Source organism: Zalophus californianus, chromosome 1 (genome assembly GCF_009762305.2).
Source record: "Zalophus californianus isolate mZalCal1 chromosome 1, mZalCal1.pri.v2, whole genome shotgun sequence".
NCBI classification, from domain to species: Eukaryota; Metazoa; Chordata; class Mammalia; order Carnivora; family Otariidae; genus Zalophus; species Zalophus californianus.
The window spans coordinates 107,057,334-107,079,129 of NC_045595.1; the positions used below are offsets into that span (position 1 = coordinate 107,057,334).

Here is a 21,796-nt window from a genome sequence, read left to right on the forward strand (position 1 = left end):
AGGATTCTCTTTGCCCATGTTGACTGAGCCCCCTGCGCTTCATGACCTCGTAGGTATGTCGAGAGTACCAGCGAGGCAATTGCAACAGAGGAGAAAACGACTGTCGGTTTGCTCATCCTGCTGACAGCACAATGATTGACACCAATGACAACACAGTCACCGTGTGCATGGATTACATCAAAGGGAGATGCTCACGGGAAAAGTGCAAATACTTTCACCCTCCCGCACATCTGCAAGCCAAGATCAAGGCTGCCCAGTACCAGGTCAACCAGGCTGCAGCTGCTCAGGCTGCGGCCACTGCAGCCGCCATGGTGAGTAGCGGCCCCGGCTCTGTCTCTGCTAGCCGCCATACTGAACCACTGTATCTGACTACAAGCTGTTCCTTTATTAACCTTTCGATTTTTTTTCTTTCTTCTTTTTTTTTTTTTTTTTTGCTGAAGATATGTTTGTTCAGGTATCCCCGACAATACATAATGAAGTTAACCATTCACAGATGTGAGGGTAACTCCTCAAATGGTTCCGATTGCTCCTACCCTTGGCCTAACTCTTAACTACTCTGTCTTATTCTGGATATAGGGTTTCTGAAATTTCTGCTTTGTAAAGAACACCCGTCTCCTTTTTCAACTTAACGATACTGCCATTTTCGGTCCTCTTATTTTTCTGTGTGCCATCTAATCAGCCGTTGTTCCCCTTCGGTGTGTTCTTTTGCACATCGAGGCTCTTCTTTACATATATCTGGCTTTTAACAAGAACATAATCTGGAACTATTTAGGAGAATTGCTTAAGCAAAATTGTTCTGAGGATTAGCCACCAGATTTTCAACCGTGTGCTACCTAGATCGTCTTAAATCATGTTGTGGCATAAACATAATTGTCAAACTAGAGAAGCTTGGCTATGCCATCGTACAGAAAGGAGAAGGACAGACAGCAGTACTCAAGGAGTTAGAGATTGGATCCTTTAGAGCAGATACCTATATTCTTAAGGTAAATTTTAATGTGATCTAATAGCTGATTTTAATGAGTCCATTCTTTGTTCTTTGCTTAGCTGTTTTAATGTTGTCCTTTTTTTTACATAAATATATATGACTTAGTCATGAAAATATTCATAACACATACTGTGTGGTATTCACAGCACAGTAAAGTAATCACGAGAGAGGTCTTTTCTGTGTTTGTTTACGGATACTTGAGCAAAAATACAGAAGGCAGACTCTCTCCTCCTCTCTTCCTTTCACTCTTTTTTTTTTTTCTGTTAGAGTATCTTGTTTGTAATTAACTACAAAGAGGAGTTATCCTCCCAATAACAACTCAGTAGTGCCTTTATTGTGCATGCTTAGTCTTGTTATTCGTTGTATATGGCATTCCGATGATTTGTTTTTTTATTTGTTTTTTCTCACCTACCCAAAAATGCACTGCTGCCCCCATGATGCACCTCTGCTTGCTGTTTATGTTAATGCGCTTGAACCCCACTGGCCCATTGCCATCATGTGCTCGCTGCCTGCTAATTAAGACTCAGTCGGCTGTCAAATCACTGAAGCGACCCCTCGAGGCAACCTTTGACCTGGTACTATGACCTTTCACCTTTTAGCTTGGCATGTAGCTTTATTGTAGATACAAGTTTTTTTTTTATCAATTTAAAAATATATATTCCTTTTTCTGTTATAAAATTGTAAAGTACAATGAAAAACTGAGTGTGGTTTCCTGACAAAATTAGTGGAAAGACTATACTATTAGTACCTGGACAGATATCATACCATGAAAGATTCCGAAAGCCCAGCAGCCCACATTCAGTTTAACTACATTGTAGAATGTTCTAGTGAAATACTTTAAGGACATTAAAAATGTATTTTTGACTGTATATTTATGTACCTGTTTGGTTAGCATGGCTTTAGTGATAGAATTATTTATTTTTAAATATTTATAGTTCAGTGTTTAAGAAAAAAAAAAACTTGCATGCTCTGGGATATTTGCATGTTTAGGTAGGTCTGGGGGGAGGAGCAGAGTGGAAATAGTTTTTATTTTACCTGTTTCGGTCACTCTGTACAATTAACAATTAACATTGCTTATACTCGTCAATCCTCATGGAGCTCGCAGTGCAGCTTTTCTTCTTTCCCCAAATCAGTGGCTTCTCACAGAAAGCCTGAAGCATTATGGGACTTAAAACACTTTAACACATTATAACATGTGCTCTCGTCCTAGTGGGGGTTTTGTTTGGTTTGGTTTGGTTTGGTTTGGGGTTTTTTTTTTTTTTTTTTTTGGACAAAAATAATGCTTCCTTTAAAGCTTTTATCTTGCTTTTTTTTTTTTTTCTTTCATTTTTGTTGATTGGATTTTTTTCCCCCCCGGGTAGTTCAGTGCTCTGCTGCTTGCTTGCTCATGCTTCCTAACAATTTTAGCCTTCAACTGATTTTTCTTTTTTCTTTTTCTCTTTTTACTGGTATTTGTTTTTTATACTCATTCACTAAACAGGGAATTCCTCAAGCTGTACTTCCCCCATTACCAAAGAGGCCTGCTCTTGAAAAAACCAACGGTGCCACCGCAGTCTTTAACACTGGTATTTTCCAATACCAACAGGCTCTAGCCAACATGCAGTTGCAACAACATACAGCATTTCTCCCACCAGGTAAGGGGTCTGAACTTGTTAATGAATGAATCTGACGAGCTGCAGAGAGTTGTGCTGGTAGAGCAGATAAGCCATGCCCCCAATTTGCTGTTAGCCGTAGATAAGGTGAAAGGTAAGGTGGTCAACAGTGGAAACTTACCTGAGGTATCTCATGTGGTTTTTCTTCAAAACTAAGAATTTTAGCTTAATGAGAAGTGGATTAAAGATCAGTGTGATGTTTTATATATTTCTTTTTGTTTGTGTAATTTGGAATTGAAATACAGTTCTCTCTCTTTTTTTTTTCCTCCTTCCTCAACACTGTTATATGTCTGTCAAGCTATTTTATGACACTTTCCTGCTGTAAGACCCCTTTGCCTTCATGATTCCATAGAGTAAATCTGAATTTGATGAAATGACACTTCCAGTTTTGATTTTTATTTTTCAGCCTTTTTGTTTTCAAGGTGGAGAATAAAAACAAAAACAAAACAAAACAAAAACTGACTCTGTGTTCCAGAGTTCTACAAAAGTGCTCTTGTTGGTACCAATCAGTACATTGCTTAAAATCATTATTTGCTCCTGAGCTAATATTGAAATTCTCCTAAGTGCCCAGGGAAGTTTACATCTACTATTGAGTTATACATTTGTGGTTTCAGTTGATTTCAGCTTAGTCACATAAACATACTCTAGAGCTATCCACGAGGGTATAAAATTTAGAAACAATCAGTCATTTAATTACTTGAAAATTTATTATTTTTACTCTTTGTACAGAAGAAGAAATACATATTAAACTTCTTAAAACCTAAAAATACATATTATTTCAGAAAATACACTTTAAACTTCTCATAATCTGGAATTCAACTAACTGGAGACTAATCCCATTTTCCTCTTTCCCTCTTAACGTTTCTGAAATAACTACCATGGGTTCAGAGATGTATTTAATAAAATGATTTTATCTTACTAATTAAATTAATAAATGAATGACAAGGTGTGTAGGTCAGAGGTCCAGCATCATTAGTATATTACCCTATATTGATAGTATTTAAATGCATTATGTTCATAATGCCACGAGGGAATGTGATCATTTATTTTTGAATCATGAACAAAAGAATAAATTACATTCACGGTAATTTTTACTGCTAAGCACAACTTTTTATACAGTGCATCTCCGAAACCTGGCCATCCAGATGTAGAATATGTAGCAACATTCAGTGAACTGGAGTATCTGGAGTATTCCATGAATTAAAATAGCATATGCCTTAGGCACCGTGGATAAAATGTTTGTACCCACGAAATAAGATCTATCTAGCAAGTTGCGGTTTGTCCATTGTAGAATACAAATTAAATCATTTTGATCTGTAAGGTATTTATGCATTCAGAGGAGAAAAATCTCTCTTATATCTTATATATTTCTCCTATATTTTATAAGACTAAAATTTTTTTCTCAACATATATAGGTTTTTGGAGATTTCCAGAATTTAATCTTTTTGCTTTTATATAAAAATTACCATGCCCCTAGATTTATGCCATCTTCAATAAATAATCTATCAGTTTTTCCATGGCCAGGTCACTAAAGTTTAAAGAGATTGTGGGTAGCTACCATAATCTCTTTGAAGAAATTAAAGATTATTTTTGTCCACTTATTTTCATTGAATAAAACATTGCCATTCAAAGTGAGTGTCTTTAAAATCTAAAAATACAAGAATCTAACTTCTTCCATATATTATTTAAGGAAATCTAACATTTCTGTCTTATTACATGGGTTTTATGTTAGTTTCTCCAACAACATTCTGATGACTGAGGACTTTTCTAAATAAGCTTAACCATTAATTGAATTTATGCAATGATATTTATGACAGTAATCTCTCCCTAGAAAGGCTTTTAGTGTGTGGATAAGGCAGAGCAAAAGAAGCTAAGTAAGGATCAAGTTAGGGAAAAACAATAAACACATTCATAATTCAAAATCATACTTATCTTTCTGTTCTAGAAACTAAGCACTGGTAATTTAAATAAAATGTGTCACAATATATTGAAGTGTGCTGAAAATGTTAAGATATATCTGCATTTTTATGATGAGTTTTGCATCAGAGATACTCTATATTCTGTTCTTGATATTTCTAATAAATATGAAATTATTGCAATAGTAATATAAAATTACACCTATTTGTAACCCAGTTTTAAAGGGCTTAACCTTTATTAGTCACATAATCAGAAGTAGGTAAAACCTTAGTCATTCTTTTAAACTATTGTCATTATTTGTCATATGTGCTTGAGTACAAAAAAATTGGCTGTATGACATTAGAAGGTTAAAATGGATAACCCGTCTTTACTTCTGCCAAACCACTTTGTCAGCCAGCCAGAAGGGAAAGAAATGTAATGCAGGGAATGTAAACTAAAATGCCTTAGGGGCCAGGCAGGAAACATAAACAAATGGAACAAGAAATAAATTAGGAACTGTGGGGCCTGGGAGGCACTGGGGAGCACAGGCCCAATCTAAAGGGGGACGGTGAATGTTTTGACTTAGCCTTTAATTGCCTCAGAGGAATATCTGCCTGGCAGGTTGTACCTGTTGTACACTGCACATCCTTTGTGGCTCCATCTACTTTATAGGGTAGTTGTGTCTCTGCCTCCCATGCAAGCCTGCACAATCTAATGCAGTGGCCCTGATGTCCAGGGTTGCCAGATCTTGTGACTTTTTTTTTTTCTAGTTATTCACCTCATTTGGATGTTTATACGTGAAATTTCTCAATTTTTAAAATTTTTCCAACTAATTCAGTTTTTAAATGCTCTTTAAGAACTACAGGAAATCCGTCCTGCCACAAATTGATGTAATCTCATATATAATACCTGGGAGAAAAGGAAGTTTATTTTCCAAAGACTATGTTATTCTGCAGACATACAGATGAATTATATGATCAGAGCATCCTAACTGCCCACAATATAATAATTTGGAAGGTATATTCTGAAGGCTCTATTGGAACTGTAAAGAATATAGAAGTTATTTATTTTTTTGTAGCTTAGAGTTTTAGAGCTCTGTAGTCTCTTGCTTCACTAATAACTTCAGTGGTATGTAGGTCTATTCCATTGAAGTTACGGTGAAGCATAGTTGTCTAAATCATTAGAGGAGGTGATTGTATACAGACTAGGTTGCCAGCAAAAGATCGGGCTTCAGTGGCAAGCCAGGTAGCTAGCTAAAAAAAAATTACTATATATCATAACTTTTAATAACAAAAGTGGACTTACGTGGCATCTACCCATCTATCATCCCTCCATGCATGCATGCATCCATTTATCCATCAATCCTTCCAACCATCTATCTCTTCTTCCTTCTTATCCTCCTTCCCTCCTTTGTCTCTCACCCCCCTTCCCTCCCTTCCTCTTTTCCTTCCCCGTTTTCCATCCATCCATCTACCCATCCACCCACTCATTGATCCATCCATCCACCCACCCACCCCTTCATCCATTCATTGAATCAATGCCACATGGTAGACAAGTGTTGACACTAGGGATTACAAACTTATGACCCAGGAGCTAAATCTAGAATCCAGAAATATTTGTCTAGGAGTGTTTAACTAAAAACAAAATGTCAGTCCTTTAGAAGGTCTGCATGCTGTCCAGTTCCAAGCTCCATGACTCCCTACAGCTTCTGGCCCAGTTGTTTCACACATTTTGTTCAAAAGAGCTACCTCTGTTGAGTGTTTGCTCTGTGCCATACTACACTGGATATTTTATATACATTATCTCACATTTGTTCTCACACAACCCTGAAAGGTTGGCATTAATAGTCCCATTTTACCAATGAGTAATTTGGCGCCTAGAGAGGTCCAGTGATTTGCTCCAAGTTGCATGGCTTGTAAGGTTTAGCTAGAACTTGAAATCGGGTCGGCGGGGGGTCTCAGTCAGTCTCTTAACATCTGTGAGCTCTTTACATGAAGTCCTAAAAAATGATTTGGCCTAAAAGATGAATGGGGCCTTATTGATAACCTGACTCCATTACTGGTGTTTCATACCCTCCATCTCATTTAAAAATAAATGCAAATACTAGATTAAGTTCACATTCAAGTTTTTTTTTAAGTTTTAGATATATACTACTTTTTTTTTAAATCTTCACCCTTTAAGACTAAATTGAATATTCATACAGATCATGCATAATCTTGGGTCTACTTAGGTTGTAGGTAGGAATTTCAGCCCCGAGATTAGAGTAGGTAAGAAATGTCACTGTTATGTACATCAGTTTATTTTCTTGAATTTAAATTAAGTCCACCTGTAAACTCTAAGCTCACTGTGTTGGATAGAAATACCAGACATTGCTAGGATTCCAGAAACCCCTTCTCACATCTCCTCCCTCCCATCCCCACCCTCAAAGAGAGGTCCTGTGAGGTCCAGTAGGGTAGACAGGCTGCCCCTTCTCCATCTTTAGCGAGCACTGGTCACGCTGGTGTGATCCTTGCCCATGCTTACAGGGTCTCAGCGAGGCAGGCACTCCAGAGTTCCTGAGGCTGCCTTGGGTGCAGGCATGCCTGCCTGAGGGCCTGAAGGCCTTAGCCTCATAAGCAGCCCATTCCCTTGACAGCCTGTCCCTGTGGCGTGGTTGTGGGAGAACAGGCCATGTGTCCAACTACTCACGACCCTGCAGACTCCTCTCCTCTGAATCTTGAGGAATTTTTCTCCCTGCTCTCCCTCACCATTTGTGCTTACTTCCTAACCTCAGAAACACACCTCTCTTCTCTCCTCCTAGTATATTGCCCTCAGTGTGGGCTTGTGATTTAAAACCATCTAAAAATATATGTGCTTTAAGCAACTTCAGCTTTGGCTTGTGTTGCAACTTACCAGATAGAAAGCAACAGAAGGCCAGGAAATTTTCTTTGGGGGTGGGGGTGGGAGTGAGAGGGGAGGTGCAAGGGGCTGAAAACAGAAAAAAAAATTCCCAGCTTGTCACTTTTATTATAATTAATGAAATTAATGCAGATGGTTTACTTGAAACTCAGCACAGTGATTATAAATCAGGCTTGGGAGTTTAAATCCAGTTCCACCACAAGTTATAATCTCTCTCCATACCTTGTGTTTTTTTTTTTAATCTATAAAATGGGGATACTAATGGTAATTATTTCATAAGGTTGGGTTTAAATGAGTTTTAAACAATTTCATATAACACTCTCTTAAAGCACTTTCATAGGCAGGTCTAAGAGTTTAGAATAAAGCCTGGAATGTAATAAGTGCTAGGTTTTATTTGTTATTTCTTGAATTCAGTAGTGTAATTGAATAGAATTCAAAACATTGGATAGAAACAAACTGTATGAAGCTGTTGCTGTTTTGGATATCAATTTTGAGAATAATTCAATTGATTGTGAACTTTGAGCCCTAAATGACACAAGTTTAGTCCTAAATGATACAAATTTTAGAAGACCCTAAATCAGCTTTATACTTCTAGCCGTACATAGGCTTGAATTACCACATCCACATTCAAACCTCCAACCAAGTCTCCGTTAAAATCCTTTTTCTCTCTTCTACTTTCCCTTCTCCTTGAAGTATTTTTAATTGTGCATGTATTGCATTTGTGAATTACCTTCCTACTTGTTTTCCCTGCATCTTCAAACAGTAATGCATTCCTCAAAAACACATCATTCTGCTATGCAAATATCTTCATAGGGGAAATTTGAAATTGACAAATACATTCACTTAAAATTTGCCTTGTGTTGAAAATTAAAGAAAAAAATTTCAATTGGCTATTTGTGCATTGTTACTAGTAAATCAACCCAATTTGATGTAAAGATGGATATTACGGTCATTTCAAAGTGATTTTTGGTTTTGGTAAGTGGGTCCTACAGCATTATGTCTTCATTTTTGTGAGTTATTGCACCTGGCTAGCGTTTTCATTGCTGCCTTATGTTTATTTGCTGCAAATCCCTCTCAAAACTGTGTGCACTGGTTATAATGGTAATGAGGAAGATAACTCAAACTAAAATTCAAATCATAGAAGCTTTAGACAGATAGGAGAGTTAACTCATTTTCAGCATGTGCAGGCTAAATTATGCATGGGATGAAATAGAATAGGCAAATTGCAGCATAATAACAAAGAGTAAATTTAAAACACAGGACCTGTACAGTATTTAAACTGGCTTTAATATTCCTTGAATACCACATTATTGTTTTTCATTCATTCTCTCATTCCTCTCTTTCCCAGTCCTCGTGCCCCACCTTGAGAGGATAATGATTTCACAGGATCTAGACCCAGGATTAAATTTCGCTTGCTCTACTGTCTCCAGTTAACGTCTTTGTTATTACTGGTCTGTTTTTGTTGTTGTCTTTCACAAGTCTTTGACTCGGTAGCAGTAGCAAATGATAGAGATCTTGAAGTGTCTCAAAAAAAAAAAAAAAAAATGCCTTTCAGGGTAGTATCACTGCACCTGAGAGGATGCCTCCCTTGCTCCTTGGCCGAGCTGAATCACTGATCATTGTGCCCACGGTCCAGTTGTGATAACAGACTAATTGCAGCTGTTACGGGGATGCCAGCTCAGTAATCTGTGTTTCTCAATGGCAGCTTTGTTTTGTAGGGCCATCTATGACAAGACTCAATTGGCAGATATTTTTCTAACAAATGTTCATCCCAGATGCTGCTAGTGTTTAAATAGGATGTGCCAAGATTTAGATAGAAATATAAAATCATTTGATATTTTAAAACCTAGAAATCTAAAATAATCTCAGAGAAAGAACAGTAGTTCTTTATGTGGGGAAGTGCCCTGTGCTTGGTAAAAAAAAAAAATTACATTTTGTACTGTTTATATGTAAAAGAGAACGGGGCCTATATACATAATACTTTAACACCATGGTTGGAACGATGGAAACATCACTGTTAACCCCCCATATGCGATGCACATATCTTCATTATCTCCCATTCAGGGTTTTCACTGAAGTCTAATCAACGATTTTTTGTATGTGCAATTTTCTAGAACATTTGCTCTTCCAGGAAGTCCTGAAGGTCTAACCCAGCAGTGAAAACCAGTCTGTTTCCCCAGCTACCTATTAAGCAAACCACTTTGAGACTTATAAGTAAATCCCCTCTAAAGGTTTTTTCTACATTTAAATTCCAAACAAAGGCAATGCAGAAGTTTCACTTTCTCTTTATGCATAATTTATTGCTTGGTATCCCTCCAAATAAAATCCCTGTACGGATGGATGATCGCCACCCCTTCCATGTCTGTGTGGTTGCTGCTAGAGTGAGCAGGGAAATAAAACCAAGGGAATGAAAATGAGTATTTTGGTTTTATTACATCGTTAAGCCAGTTTTGTGCATTGGATTATCTAGCATTTTAGTAAGAAATAATTTCTCTAATTATTTAACATGTGGGCAATATAAAGAAAATGTGCAATACAGTCATATGTTAAAGTCAGAAATAGCAAAGCCGCCAGATGGCTAGTAACCAGATTAAAACAAAACAAATTACAATATGATTTTTAAAAGAATGAAGCAAGTCCGAACTTTTCCCAAAATACCTTTATTTTTAGGCAGCGATTAAGAGAAACAAAGTGTACCAGCACACAGTTAAACTGGCTTTTATTCTTCACTTGAGACTAGTTCTAATTGATCACTGTGCTATTGTATGATTTGATTGTGCTGACAGTTACATGCCACTGTTCCCATAATAACAATTTTTCTTCTTTGTTCAAATGAATTTCCTAATGACACGTGTGATGGGATGTTTTAATTCTTTTCCCTTTTCAAATCCACCTTCCTGTTGCAATGCATGATGGGCAGGCTCAATATTGTGCATGACACCCGCTACAAGTGTTGGTAGGTCCCAGCTTTGTTTCTTGATTATCTTAAACCTATGGTGCACCTCACAGCCCCTCAAAATCCACTGCTAAGTTTTAACTTATATCTATTGGGCAAGTCCATTTCCCTTTTACTAACACCTGTCAATTAAATGCCATTTTCTATTTAATTGACATGGACTCACATAAATGTTTTCTTTACACACAAGTTTCCTTTAGTCACCTTTGGTGGATTTTGATTGGACTATGAGTTCTGGTGTGTAAAAAAAAAAAAAAATCTGTATCGTAAAAGTAATATATTGTGTATTTTTATAATAATAAATAAAAAATACATTCATTCAAACAGATAACTGTATAAATGAAGTAAAGACCTGTATTTTGATGTAGATTTTGAATGTCTGACTGTGAACACTGTATAAAATTCTAGTTTTTGACGTAGCAAATTAAGCCTGTTGTGTCAATTTTCTTGATTTGATGGTAACAAGCTTTTTTTCCCCTTTTTTTTCTCTTTCATCCCCCTTCCCCTTCTCTCCTTGGAATGTTGTCCTGCTTTGCGCTGTGATTGCATGTCACTCGCTGGTGATGATGTCCCGTCACATGGCTTATTGCTGTGATAAATACCATGCCCAATTATCGCCTCCATGTTGCCATGGTTTCCATATTGCTACACTCTTCTGTATGTTTGCTTATCTGATTTTCCCTCCGAAAGTTCCCATGGTGCACGGTGCTACGCCAGCCACTGTGTCCGCAGCAACAACATCTGCCACAAGTGTTCCCTTCGCTGCAACAGCCACAGCCAACCAGGTTTGCTAATTTACAGCTTTGTTTCTTAAAAACCAACTCTAATAGGGCTCGGTCCAACAGCCCTTACGCACGTGGCTTTCCCATTGAGGTCAGTGGGAATCGTGTGTACGTGAGGGCTGTGGTGGGTGCTTTAATAGCATGGGGTTTCAAAGATACCTCTTGTTGGCCTACACATTCTCTCTATGATGAGCAGCAGAATGCTTCGATGCCATTTATAAGTGCTCCAGAGTTGTCGCGGCTCCGTTTCTAAAGCTACTAAAATGATATTTACACAAGCAATTCTCACTGGGTCTCCATCGTGCAGGGGTTTTGACCGGTCAAAAATGCAGCTAATTTTAGGTGTTCATTATAAACATTTGGTATATACCGTCTCTTAGTTCTTGCCTAAATTCTTAATAAAAGGCAAAATGTTTAAAAATACGTTATATATGCCACAAATGACCAGTCTTGTAAATAGAGTTTGTTTACAAATTCATGACGGTTTTGTTTGATAAGCAGACTGTATGTTCAAAATAATTTAAATTGGCGTCCAGGTTTTGATTCTCAGTGCTTTCAAGGAAAAACAAACACAAAAACAAACAAACAAAAAAAACCCACGCGCTCTTATTTCTGTAATTAGCCAGCATAGATTTTGGAGAGTTATGAAGGAAAAAAAGACATCAAAGATGGTAAATTGAGTCATTCTGTGTTCCATCCATGTTTGTGGAGTAACGGTTTCACAGTTTACTCGTAAGTGGGATCTGTTTCAGAAAATTGAATTTTGTGACATATAAGAATAACTATTTAAAAGAAAATGATTATTAAAATATTTAAAGTTTAAAAATTGACCTTGGTTCAGCCAGCATTCTCTGATCCTATTTTAAATTGTGCCCTAGAAAATAGCAGTTGAATCAAAATCAAACTTAGGTGAAGGAGGTTTTGGCTTTGACATATAGGTGTGTTTGTTACAAAAGCAAAGTTCAGTATGGTTAATAGCATGTGAAAAAATCTAGAGCCAAATCAAGTTTCACATAACCCACAGACTACAGGTAAATGTAGCAAAGGAGTCAGCATGTGGCCCCTTGGGCAGAGAAGGCCAATTAAGTGCCATCTGAATTGGTATTTACTGCTGTGAGAAGCAGGTACCCCACTCTCCACCGGACACCACGTCTTGCTGAAGAACCATAAGCTATTAGCATAGCCATTAAAAACTTTCAAAAGCAGCCTGCCAAAATGGATGTATTTTAAAGTTTCAGGCAAGCTTTAAACATTTCTTGGCAAAAAACCATTAGTTTTTCCAAAGCTTGTCAAAATAGCCCTGGATTTATGCTAACACATCAGACTCATTTACAAGAATTCTAGATTGTGCATATGTGGCATGTTAGTAAGTAATCTATGGCAGAAATTTCTTAATGGATTCAACGCGATCCATTTATGGTGCAAATTGATGATGCTGAGCTCTGTGCGTTTACCACATATGACGACAGAATTGCTGGTGTAAGCCGAACTATATAGCAAAGCAAATTCCAAGATGCCCTGGGCCACCTGGGTTGTAGGGGACACTTTACTTTTTGCATTGTGCTGTGACCATTTCATGCATAATCTTGGGTCTTTGTACTGTTTTACAACCAAAAGAAAGAAAAGGGAAATGGATATATATATAGACACATATATTATATCTACATATACATACATATGTATATGCCTACAGTATATTAGCAATGCTGGAAATAGCTGATGCCACAAAATGCAGCCTGCATGCATGCAGAAGTTTATAGCTGGCCCTTCATCTGCATCGATTGGTGTTGAAGGTCCTTGGTATGTTTCGACAGCCCCATCCTTGATGCTTCTACACTGTTGGGTGCAACATCCTGTCCTGCAGCAGCAGGAAAAATGGTATGAGAAGCTTCATTATGCTTGGAGCACATTTTCGTGCCATTTGCCAATGCTGTAAAATTGTGTAAAGATGTCAGCTGAGAAATGGAAATAAAATAGAAGCATATTAATTTATACTCCAGACTGTGGATTGTAATATGTTGCATTAGTCTAGGACATCTAAATTGAAACAACAACAACGAAATGCCTTCATGGACGTGATTTTGCTCTTCCACCCTTGCCGAGATGGGATGAGCGCCATTTTACAGACGAAGAAGCTTTTAAGCATCGAGTAATTAAGTGCTTGGCTCAAGGTTACACAGCCAAGAAATGGATCCACTAGGGTTAGAACCCGTGCTTTCAGTCCTCTGACTGCCTCACGCTACTGTGCTGCCTGCTCCCAGGTTAGCGGCCACAGTGCTGGGTTGGAGGAGAATCAGGCTACAAACTGGAAGGTCATTGCTTTGGGGACCATTGCGATGAGGCACCTCTATATTGATTTCCTACTATATTTTCTCTCAAGTTTTTTAAATTCTTGTGCCCATTTATAATACGATAAATTGTGCCATCAGGATTCAGAAATGGATTCCGAAATGAACCTAGGCTCCTATCGGGTTCCTTTGAAGTACTACCTTTGAAATTCTTACCTCGTATTTTTAATTTAAAAAAAAAAAAAGCTAGAAACCATAAGTTGAACAAAAATGTTAGAAATTGGTTGCACAAAAGTAGGCAAGGCATTTCCTACTTTGATTTCTGGATGACTGCATAAGTGAAACCACAGGTGTGTGTGTGTAGGCCAACAAAAAGGGCTTCTTTCAATTACTGCTGTGCATGAATTTTTAATAGTTTTACTTCTCTTACTTCCTAAAAACTGATAACATTTATAGAATAGTATTTAACACAAAGATTTTAAACAATGAGTTGCTACCTTGATATTAAGTTTACATTAACTTACTGTTATGTTGGCCAGATAAGGACTGTCACCTCACAGCTGAATTTCACTTTTTTAAATAAATTTAATATTAAAATGTTTTCATCTCTTGGTTGTTGGCTTGCTTGCATGGATCATTCATCAGATAATTTTTTATTTGCTAGATACCCATAATATCTGCCGAACATCTGACTAGCCACAAGTATGTAACCCAGATGTAGAATTTTCATCACTAAACAGTAAGTTCCTTATGTCATATATAGTGTGTATTTATTCGTAGTGGTTTTTTAAGATAACTTTGGTATGATGCACTGCAGAAAATTTTGTGAAATTTTTATGAGAAAATATTTATATGTTTTATTTTAATTATTTTTTAAATTCAGTATCATCAGATACTTACTGAACACCTGCCTAGTGACTGGCACAGTTCTATACGTAGAAGGTACAGACAAATTAAACAAAGCTTAGATGAATGAATGTACTTAGAAATCAGCATCTGTTTCAGTACTGAAGGTTTTGCGTGCAATAAGGAATTTTTATCTTAAATGGGTTATCTTTATTTTTTATTTATCCTTATCTTTATTTTTATCTTTATTATATCTTTTATTTTTATCTTAAATGGGTTATGAGGAATTTTATTATACACATTTATAATACATACGTTAATATCACTTAAATATACGTAATACTTAGGGAAAATAAATTTTGTTGATTAGATTGTTATTTTTATTAGAAATAAACACAAGCATGAAGAAAAAATATGACTTAAAATTAAATAGATGGTATCGATCTGAAAAGCCCAGGTAGTAAATATTTGTGGTTGTGTGGGCCACATGGCTTCTGTTGCCATTCTTTTCTGTTGGAGCTCTTCAGCTCTGCCCCTGTAGCATGAGAGCAGCCAGAGATGATAGGAAAATGAAAGCGTGTGGCTCTGTCCCAATAAAACTTTATTTACAAAGCTAAGCAGCAGGCCCAGTTTGGCCCACAGGTAGTAGTTTGCTGAGCCCTGGTGTAGGTCATCTTTTTAAATATTTTTTAATTTTTTGCTAAATCCTAAATGAGAACATGTACCCACTCCCCCCAACCCCATGCTTTACCACACACACACACACGCACACGGGGTTATTTGAGTGTAAAGAGGTCGGACTTTTTTTTTTTTTTTAAGATTTTATTTATTTATTTGAGGGGGAGAGAGAGAGAGCACAGGTAGGGGGAGGAGGGAGGGAGATAAATTGTACCATCAGGGAGAGGGAGAGGGTGAAGCAGGCTCCCCACTGAGCAGGGAGCCCAATGCAGGGCTCAATCCCAGGACCCTGGGACCATGCCCTGAGCTGAAAGCAGATGCTTAACCGACTGAGCCACCCAGGCGCCCAAGAGTTGGACTTTAATTAGATGTATACACACACTCACATCTGTGCATACACATACATCTACGTATCCGAATGAATTTTAGGTACTTCAAAATAGTCACCTTAGAGGATTGCATGATTCTGAAGATGTTGCCATTGCTCAAAAAATAATTTGAAAGTCTTGTGATTTTCCTTCAGACACATTGGCTTAGATACTTGTGAAAGGTGGCCATTTTTCATCCTTAGAGGATCTGCTTTATTCAGAATACATGCATTCAATCTATCATATCTGCTCAGAATATTCTTTATACTTAAAAAGAGCCACCGTGTTTAAAACTGAATCTGGTAATAAGTTGGGTGATCCTTCTTTGTTGCTTCCCTCCATGTATCTGTTCATGAACACACTTACAAATGATTTTCTCGTGCTGCTATGTATTACTATGTGCTACCATGTCAATGAGATAAAGTGAATAGACAATGAGATAAAGATGGAAATTTCAGCACACTATGTTAAAATACGAGAGCTTTGGGGCGCCTGGGTGGCTCAGTCATTAAGCGTCTGCCTTTGGCTCAGGTCATGATCCCAGGGTCCTGGGATTGAGCCTCTCATCGGGCTCCCTGCTTGGCGGGAAGCCTGCTTCTCCCTCTCCCACTCCCGCTGCTTGTGTTCCCTCTCTCGCTGTGTCTCTCTCTGTCAAATAAATAAATAAATAAATCTTTAAAATACGAGAGCTTTGAACAAATTTCTCCTGGAGCAAAGATGAAGGAGCAACTTTTTCCAGCAGAGTCAGCAAATAAGTGAATTGGAGCAATGGCAGTTGCTGTAGAGGGAAGGGAGGAGTGAGGGCCTTTCCAAAGAACGGACGGTGTGTGTGAGGGAGAAGATGGTGGCGGAGAACCAGTTCCGAGGCCCTTGTGATCATAATCCACAGCAATAACCGGACAAAGGTTGAGCCCATGCAGGAGAAGAAGATAGACACAGTTTGAGAGCAGTCCAAGAAGTACTACCAAAGACATGCTGCGATCATGAATTAAATTATTGAACATGATTTTTGTCTACTTCAAAAGCTTTCTCAATAATCTGATAATAAATTATCCTGAACAAGAGCCACATTTTTGAATAAGCACATTATTTGTAGTATGTAGGTTTGGAAGAAAAGTTCTCCTTTTGACATGTTTTAAAAAAGATCGACTTTAAGCTTTTGTAGTCAATTGGGTATGTTTGGAATGTATATATGTAACTATGTTTAGTTCTGAGCCATAATCCAGGTTGAAAAAAAATGATACCAAGTGGCCATAAGTTCATCAATTAGCAAACCAGTGGATTTGTCTGTTTTGAAGCTTAGAGTCTTAATGTTCTGTTTATTTATCAAATGATTGCTCATTTTCATGAGTAGTTGCAATAATTAAACTGGTTATTGAGTGTAGCAAAATGGTGACTTCTTTCATTTGCAAGATTGTATTCTAAAGCATACTTTTAATATTTAAAGATCCTCTGATGAGAACAAAGTTCATGTAAAAACTGGAACTGTTCATTCACAAGTACACTCTAATATCTCTTCCACCTTAATTTGTCAGGAGCGTAAGAGATTTTTATTTTTCCTGGCTTTGGGGGGAGAAAAATCCCAAACTTTATCCAAAACAGTTACTTAAAAGTATAATTTTTCCCCCAAACATGTACTGTGCTAGTGAAGCACCCAAATATGATGAGTCATGTTTAATAGGACTTATTGTTGCATGGATTTTAATTTTGTAGGACCAGATGATTACTCTTGAAACCTATTAAACCATAAAAGAGACGAATTAAAGTGAGCTTAAATTCTGCCCCCCAATGACGGCACTCAAAAAGAGCTCTACTACATTCTGCCCCTTGATTCTGCAAGTATATTTTATACTTTTAACTCAGTATTGGGTAATATTTGAGCAAAGCCCACAATTTTATTAAGTTGTACATGTCCTGTTATTCTCTTAGACATGTAAATTTAGGTCCACTTGTACTTGTGAAGTGTTTTTTGTTTTTATATGAAGCTAGAATGACATACGTGTATTTACACTTGAAATCAAGAAATACAATTTTCATATTCAGTATATATTGGAAACTGCTTTATTGTCTATTTTAACAAAGCTTCTCTCTTCTTCCCTTGTAGATCATACTAAAGAGGAAAGGACAGTGTGCTTGGTTAGAGTAAAGGACGAGGTCATTAGCCATATTGTATATACCGTCAAGCAACACACACAAAAACCCCTCAGCCACAAGACATCCACATATTGCATGTTAACCAGAAGAAGAGACACCATGGAAATCCACTGCACACTGTTGCCTATACACTTTGTACATTTAATTGATATTTGTGCTGAGGTGATATTCCTGTCTAAAAGAACAACATCATCTTTCTTTTCTAGCACAGTTATGCATTAAAATATGCATACCTAATTAGTTTCCTATATATTCATGCCATCTTGAAAAGACAGACTGTGGTGTAACCATGATTCTATTATGTATTGGTACGTCTGTAGACCAAGATATAATTTTTTAAAAATAAGTTTATTTCTTTCAAGGTTTACAAATAACAAAGGTGCACCTTGTATTTAAAATTGCCATTATAGATGAGAGCGTGCATGCACAGTCATTTTTGTTTGAGAGTAATATTTTTAATGTAATAGATTTTAAGATGCGGTGAGGGAGGGATCTGACAGAGATGAATGTGCCAAGCAAAACCACAACTGTGTATCTTTTAAAGCACATCATGGCTTTAAGTACCATGTTGTTAAGGATTCTCATGAAGTGCCATAGACTGTATATCAAATTAGAGTATTATTTCTTCAGTGTTATTGTTTTCAGAGCCACATTTTGTTGCTTATCTGCTAGTACTAATCAGTCAAAGGGCACCATTCTTTTTTTTTTCTTTTTTTTTGAAACCAAAGCTGTCTCAGAAATGGCCAATTTAACTCTGCAGTAACAATAGACAGCACAACACAAACTCTCTCAATACAGATAAACTCACACATACTGGAGATATATATAATAGATATATATATAAAATTATTTTAATGCATTGTAGTGTAATATTTCTGCATACTATACTGTATAACATGTTATTCAAAAGGGATATGCCATTTCTGAGACACGATAACGAAAAAAAACGTTTGAGGAAATTATTTTGCTTCTATTTATAGCTCTGTCAAAAGTCAAAAGACTATAAATGCTTTGCAAAAATGGTTTCACATTTGCTTAAACGCTTCATCACAGTCACATTTAAAATAGTGACTCTAAACAAAGAGGAAAGCAGCACTGTCATCAGATGCATGATAAACCAAAATATGAAAATGGGAAATGTTTAATTAACCTAGTAATTGGGTGGGTTAAGTACATGGGTGAATTTTATATGTGATTTGTTTTGTTTTGTTTTGTTCTGATTAACTGCTTATAGCCTTAGAAAGCCTTTTACAAAATTAAAAAAAAAATAGATGTGCATTCAGTTTTTAAGAATGGATTCATCCAAAGGAATTCCTTTTTTTTTGTGGTTTGGATGTTGCAGCTAGTAAAGGATATTTTTGCTCTGTTCAGCAGTTCTAAAAATTGCTGAAGTAGGGGCTAGGTCACTGGTAGTTATAGTATGGAATGGGAGAAGTGAAAGTTCGGTTATAGAACTTTCCATACTTCCAAGTTTACTGCAAGTTTTTATGCTTGAGAGAGATGCTTTCTAATATAAGACTGATGTGTTGATTTTACTGATTGTACTGTACATCTATTAAAGCCTTAGATTATTACATTACGGGTTGGAACCCATACCAATGTAATTTCAATCATGTTAAGAGAGTAATGGTGACTTCACATGTTATTGTAGTTAGTTACATTATAGAATATTACTTATTTTTCTTGTTAAAATGTAGTTTTTCATTTCCTACATTTATTAGATTTCATTTTCTATTAACAATGGAATACATTTCAGTTTATAGACTATTGTTTTATTAGATTTTACCGATGAATTTTTCAAAATACAAAAAAAATTAAAGTAGTTTTTCCTTCATAACATACTCAGTTTTGAATTACATGTAGTGTCATACAAATATTCGTATTATTGTTAACTAAATGATTTATATTTTACTGATTTAATATTAAAGTGTAAGAATGTCAGTCATTGTTAGTTCTTGTCTAGTTTTCATTAAAAGAACAAAGATCTTTTATATGGATATCTTATAAATATATAATCATTGCTAAGTAAGAAGTTAAGTTGTTGCTATCGCAACAATCCTGGCAGACAATTGAGTAATATTTTGATGATTTATTTTGTTTGTAATTAGTTATTATAAGAAGATCTAGATCCTAGATATTAGAATAAAATTTATTTTCTACTGTATCCATTTCAAATGTTAAAGTATTGTTTAATATTTTTGAAATCCCTGAATATCAGGCCTTGTTATAAATAAGCTGCATAATCAATAAATAGAACAAGGGACTTTTTGTTGATAATCCAAATACTCAAAGTTTACGTAATGAGAATTATAGCGTGTGTGCAAACTCTTGAGGGTTGATTATGCTGCAATTTAGCATGTTGGAACGTCTAGAGAGAAGGTTGACTTTTTGCACTTCTGTATATAGTCAAAAGAGAGAAACCTGTATAATAGTAAGATCTTATTTTGAATAAAAACGTCTATAATTACAAGGAGTTTTGTTAAGGCTAATAAAATGACAGACTGAGCAAAATTGCTTGCAAAAGTGGCACAGAGTTAGCACTCCATATCCCTTCAAACATGTTGCTTTGCTTTATTGTGGACAGCTTGTAGTTTGCCAGGATTTTTTCAGCTGGAAAGATATGCCATCCTTCCGAGATCTCATGACTGACAAAAACTCCATTGGGCCAAATCTGCCTGAAGATCATTACCAAAAATAGCAGGTACTTCAACCATTAAGGTGAAATCATGGATCAGATATTCCGTACATTTTTCAAAACTACTGCATGTTTAAAACTTCAACGAAAAAAAACAACAACAAGAGAGAAAGAACTATACTAAGGACATATATTATACAAATCAGTTTCTGCCAATTTCAGTGGTTTATTGTTCACACACACAAAAAAAAGAAATCTTCAAAACAAGTATTGACTTTCACAAAATTTAAACCATAAGCAGGCAAACCAAACAGTACACCGTAGCCATGGTTATGTGATTGTTTCTTAATTGCCGTAGGATCCTGTTCTTTCAGCAGGTGAAAAGTAAAACAGTTCAAATTTCACGGTTTTAATTTTCAACTCAGAAGCACTCAAAAAAGCAAATGTGATAATGGGCACTTGTTTAATGAATTTGTGTATCCAGCCTTCACTCCAGCTGGTTATCATGCTGCACTTATCAGCAACCCTCCCGCTTTCATCTGCTGAAAGGACAGATGTGCTTGGTTTTACTATTATGTAATCACAACTTACTTTCTGCTTGTAGTTGCTTAAAATTATGTATTTTGTCTTGGGCTGCAATTTGTTTTATGCTTATTTTATTATTACTGCAGTAGTTGACTTTGCTGTATGGAAAAATAAAGTGAAATTGCCCTAATAAAACTTCTCTTTCTTAAGTATATTTGTGTATCTGAGACTGAAGAGTAAATTATTTTTGCGCGTTTCAAGCATTCATGCCTGTCTTTAGAAACATATTGATATGAAAATTCATCATCTGGTTTTAACCAATCGTGAGGAAGGCGTTCGCTATTTTTTTCACTAACTATCCTTTGGTACCAGGAGTGAGAATCTGAATCGCAATGTATTGCCCAGTATTTTCTGAAAACTCTTGCCCTCCCCTCCCCTGATACCTTAAGTACTGTCTGATATTATTTTGAGTATAGGGGAGGGAAACTGTAAGTGGAAAAAATTCTCTCATCAATTCCAGAGCACTGTTTTTCTATTAAAGAATTTTTTTTTTTTTTTTGGTTTGAATTCCCCAAGAGACTAACCCTGGAAAATCAGGCAATCTACGAGAATACTTCAATAATGAAATAATGATTGATTCAGAGGGATAAAGGGGGTTACACATATACAGCTGAGCAAGGCCATGCCGTAACTGTGTGTGTGTATGTGTGTGTGTGTGTGTGTGTGTGTGTGTGTGTGTGTGAAGTTTTTAAACAATGAATTAAAAATTTGAAGTGAGGGTCTAGTATCCCATAGAGCTTTGCATTTTGCAATTTCCACTAATAGCCAGTGAAAGCCAAAGTTCCCATGTGAAGAAATTTGCTCATTTGTTTCTTTAGTGCTGTTTTATGTGATTTCCACTTCGTATTTGGCCAAAGGCTGCAAATTCCCCTTTGTAGATCAGTGCTTTTTTTTCCTGAAACTTACTGCAATGAAAGTAAGTGTATTATTTATAATTAATACAATTCTGTTACTGTTTGAGTTCTATAGCACATTTCTGTTATTCTCAGTGGACCCAACTATCTGAGATGCCACTTACCAAAAACTGAGTAACTGTCCTGGAGATGAGTATCCAAACAGGCGTTTGTGATCTT

At 36.4% G+C, this 21,796-nt stretch overlaps 1 protein-coding gene across 17 annotated transcripts in view; it reads left to right on the top strand.

Moving 5' to 3' along the window:
• MBNL1 (muscleblind like splicing regulator 1) overlaps nucleotides 1–20,877 on the top strand; it is a 201,540-nt gene extending 180,663 nt beyond the window's left edge. For 10 of the 17 annotated variants that reach the window (XM_027584022.2, XM_027584005.2, XM_027584004.2 and 7 more), the window contains 7 exons: nucleotides 54–311; nucleotides 1,507–1,560; nucleotides 2,466–2,619; nucleotides 10,352–10,387; nucleotides 11,078–11,172; nucleotides 14,122–14,196; nucleotides 17,454–20,877. In XM_027584022.2, the coding sequence (XP_027439823.1) occupies nucleotides 54–311; nucleotides 1,507–1,560; nucleotides 2,466–2,619; nucleotides 10,352–10,387; nucleotides 11,078–11,172; nucleotides 14,122–14,178 (654 nt within the window). In that variant the 3' untranslated portion in view covers nucleotides 14,179–14,196; nucleotides 17,454–20,877. The remainder of the gene's footprint in view (nucleotides 1–53; nucleotides 312–1,506; nucleotides 1,561–2,465; nucleotides 2,620–10,351; nucleotides 10,388–11,077; nucleotides 11,173–14,121; nucleotides 14,197–17,453) is intronic. The other 7 variants (XM_027584009.2, XM_027584013.2, XM_027584010.2 and 4 more) reach the window with 4 other exon arrangements.
• Nucleotides 20,878–21,796: the final 919 nt, after the last annotated feature.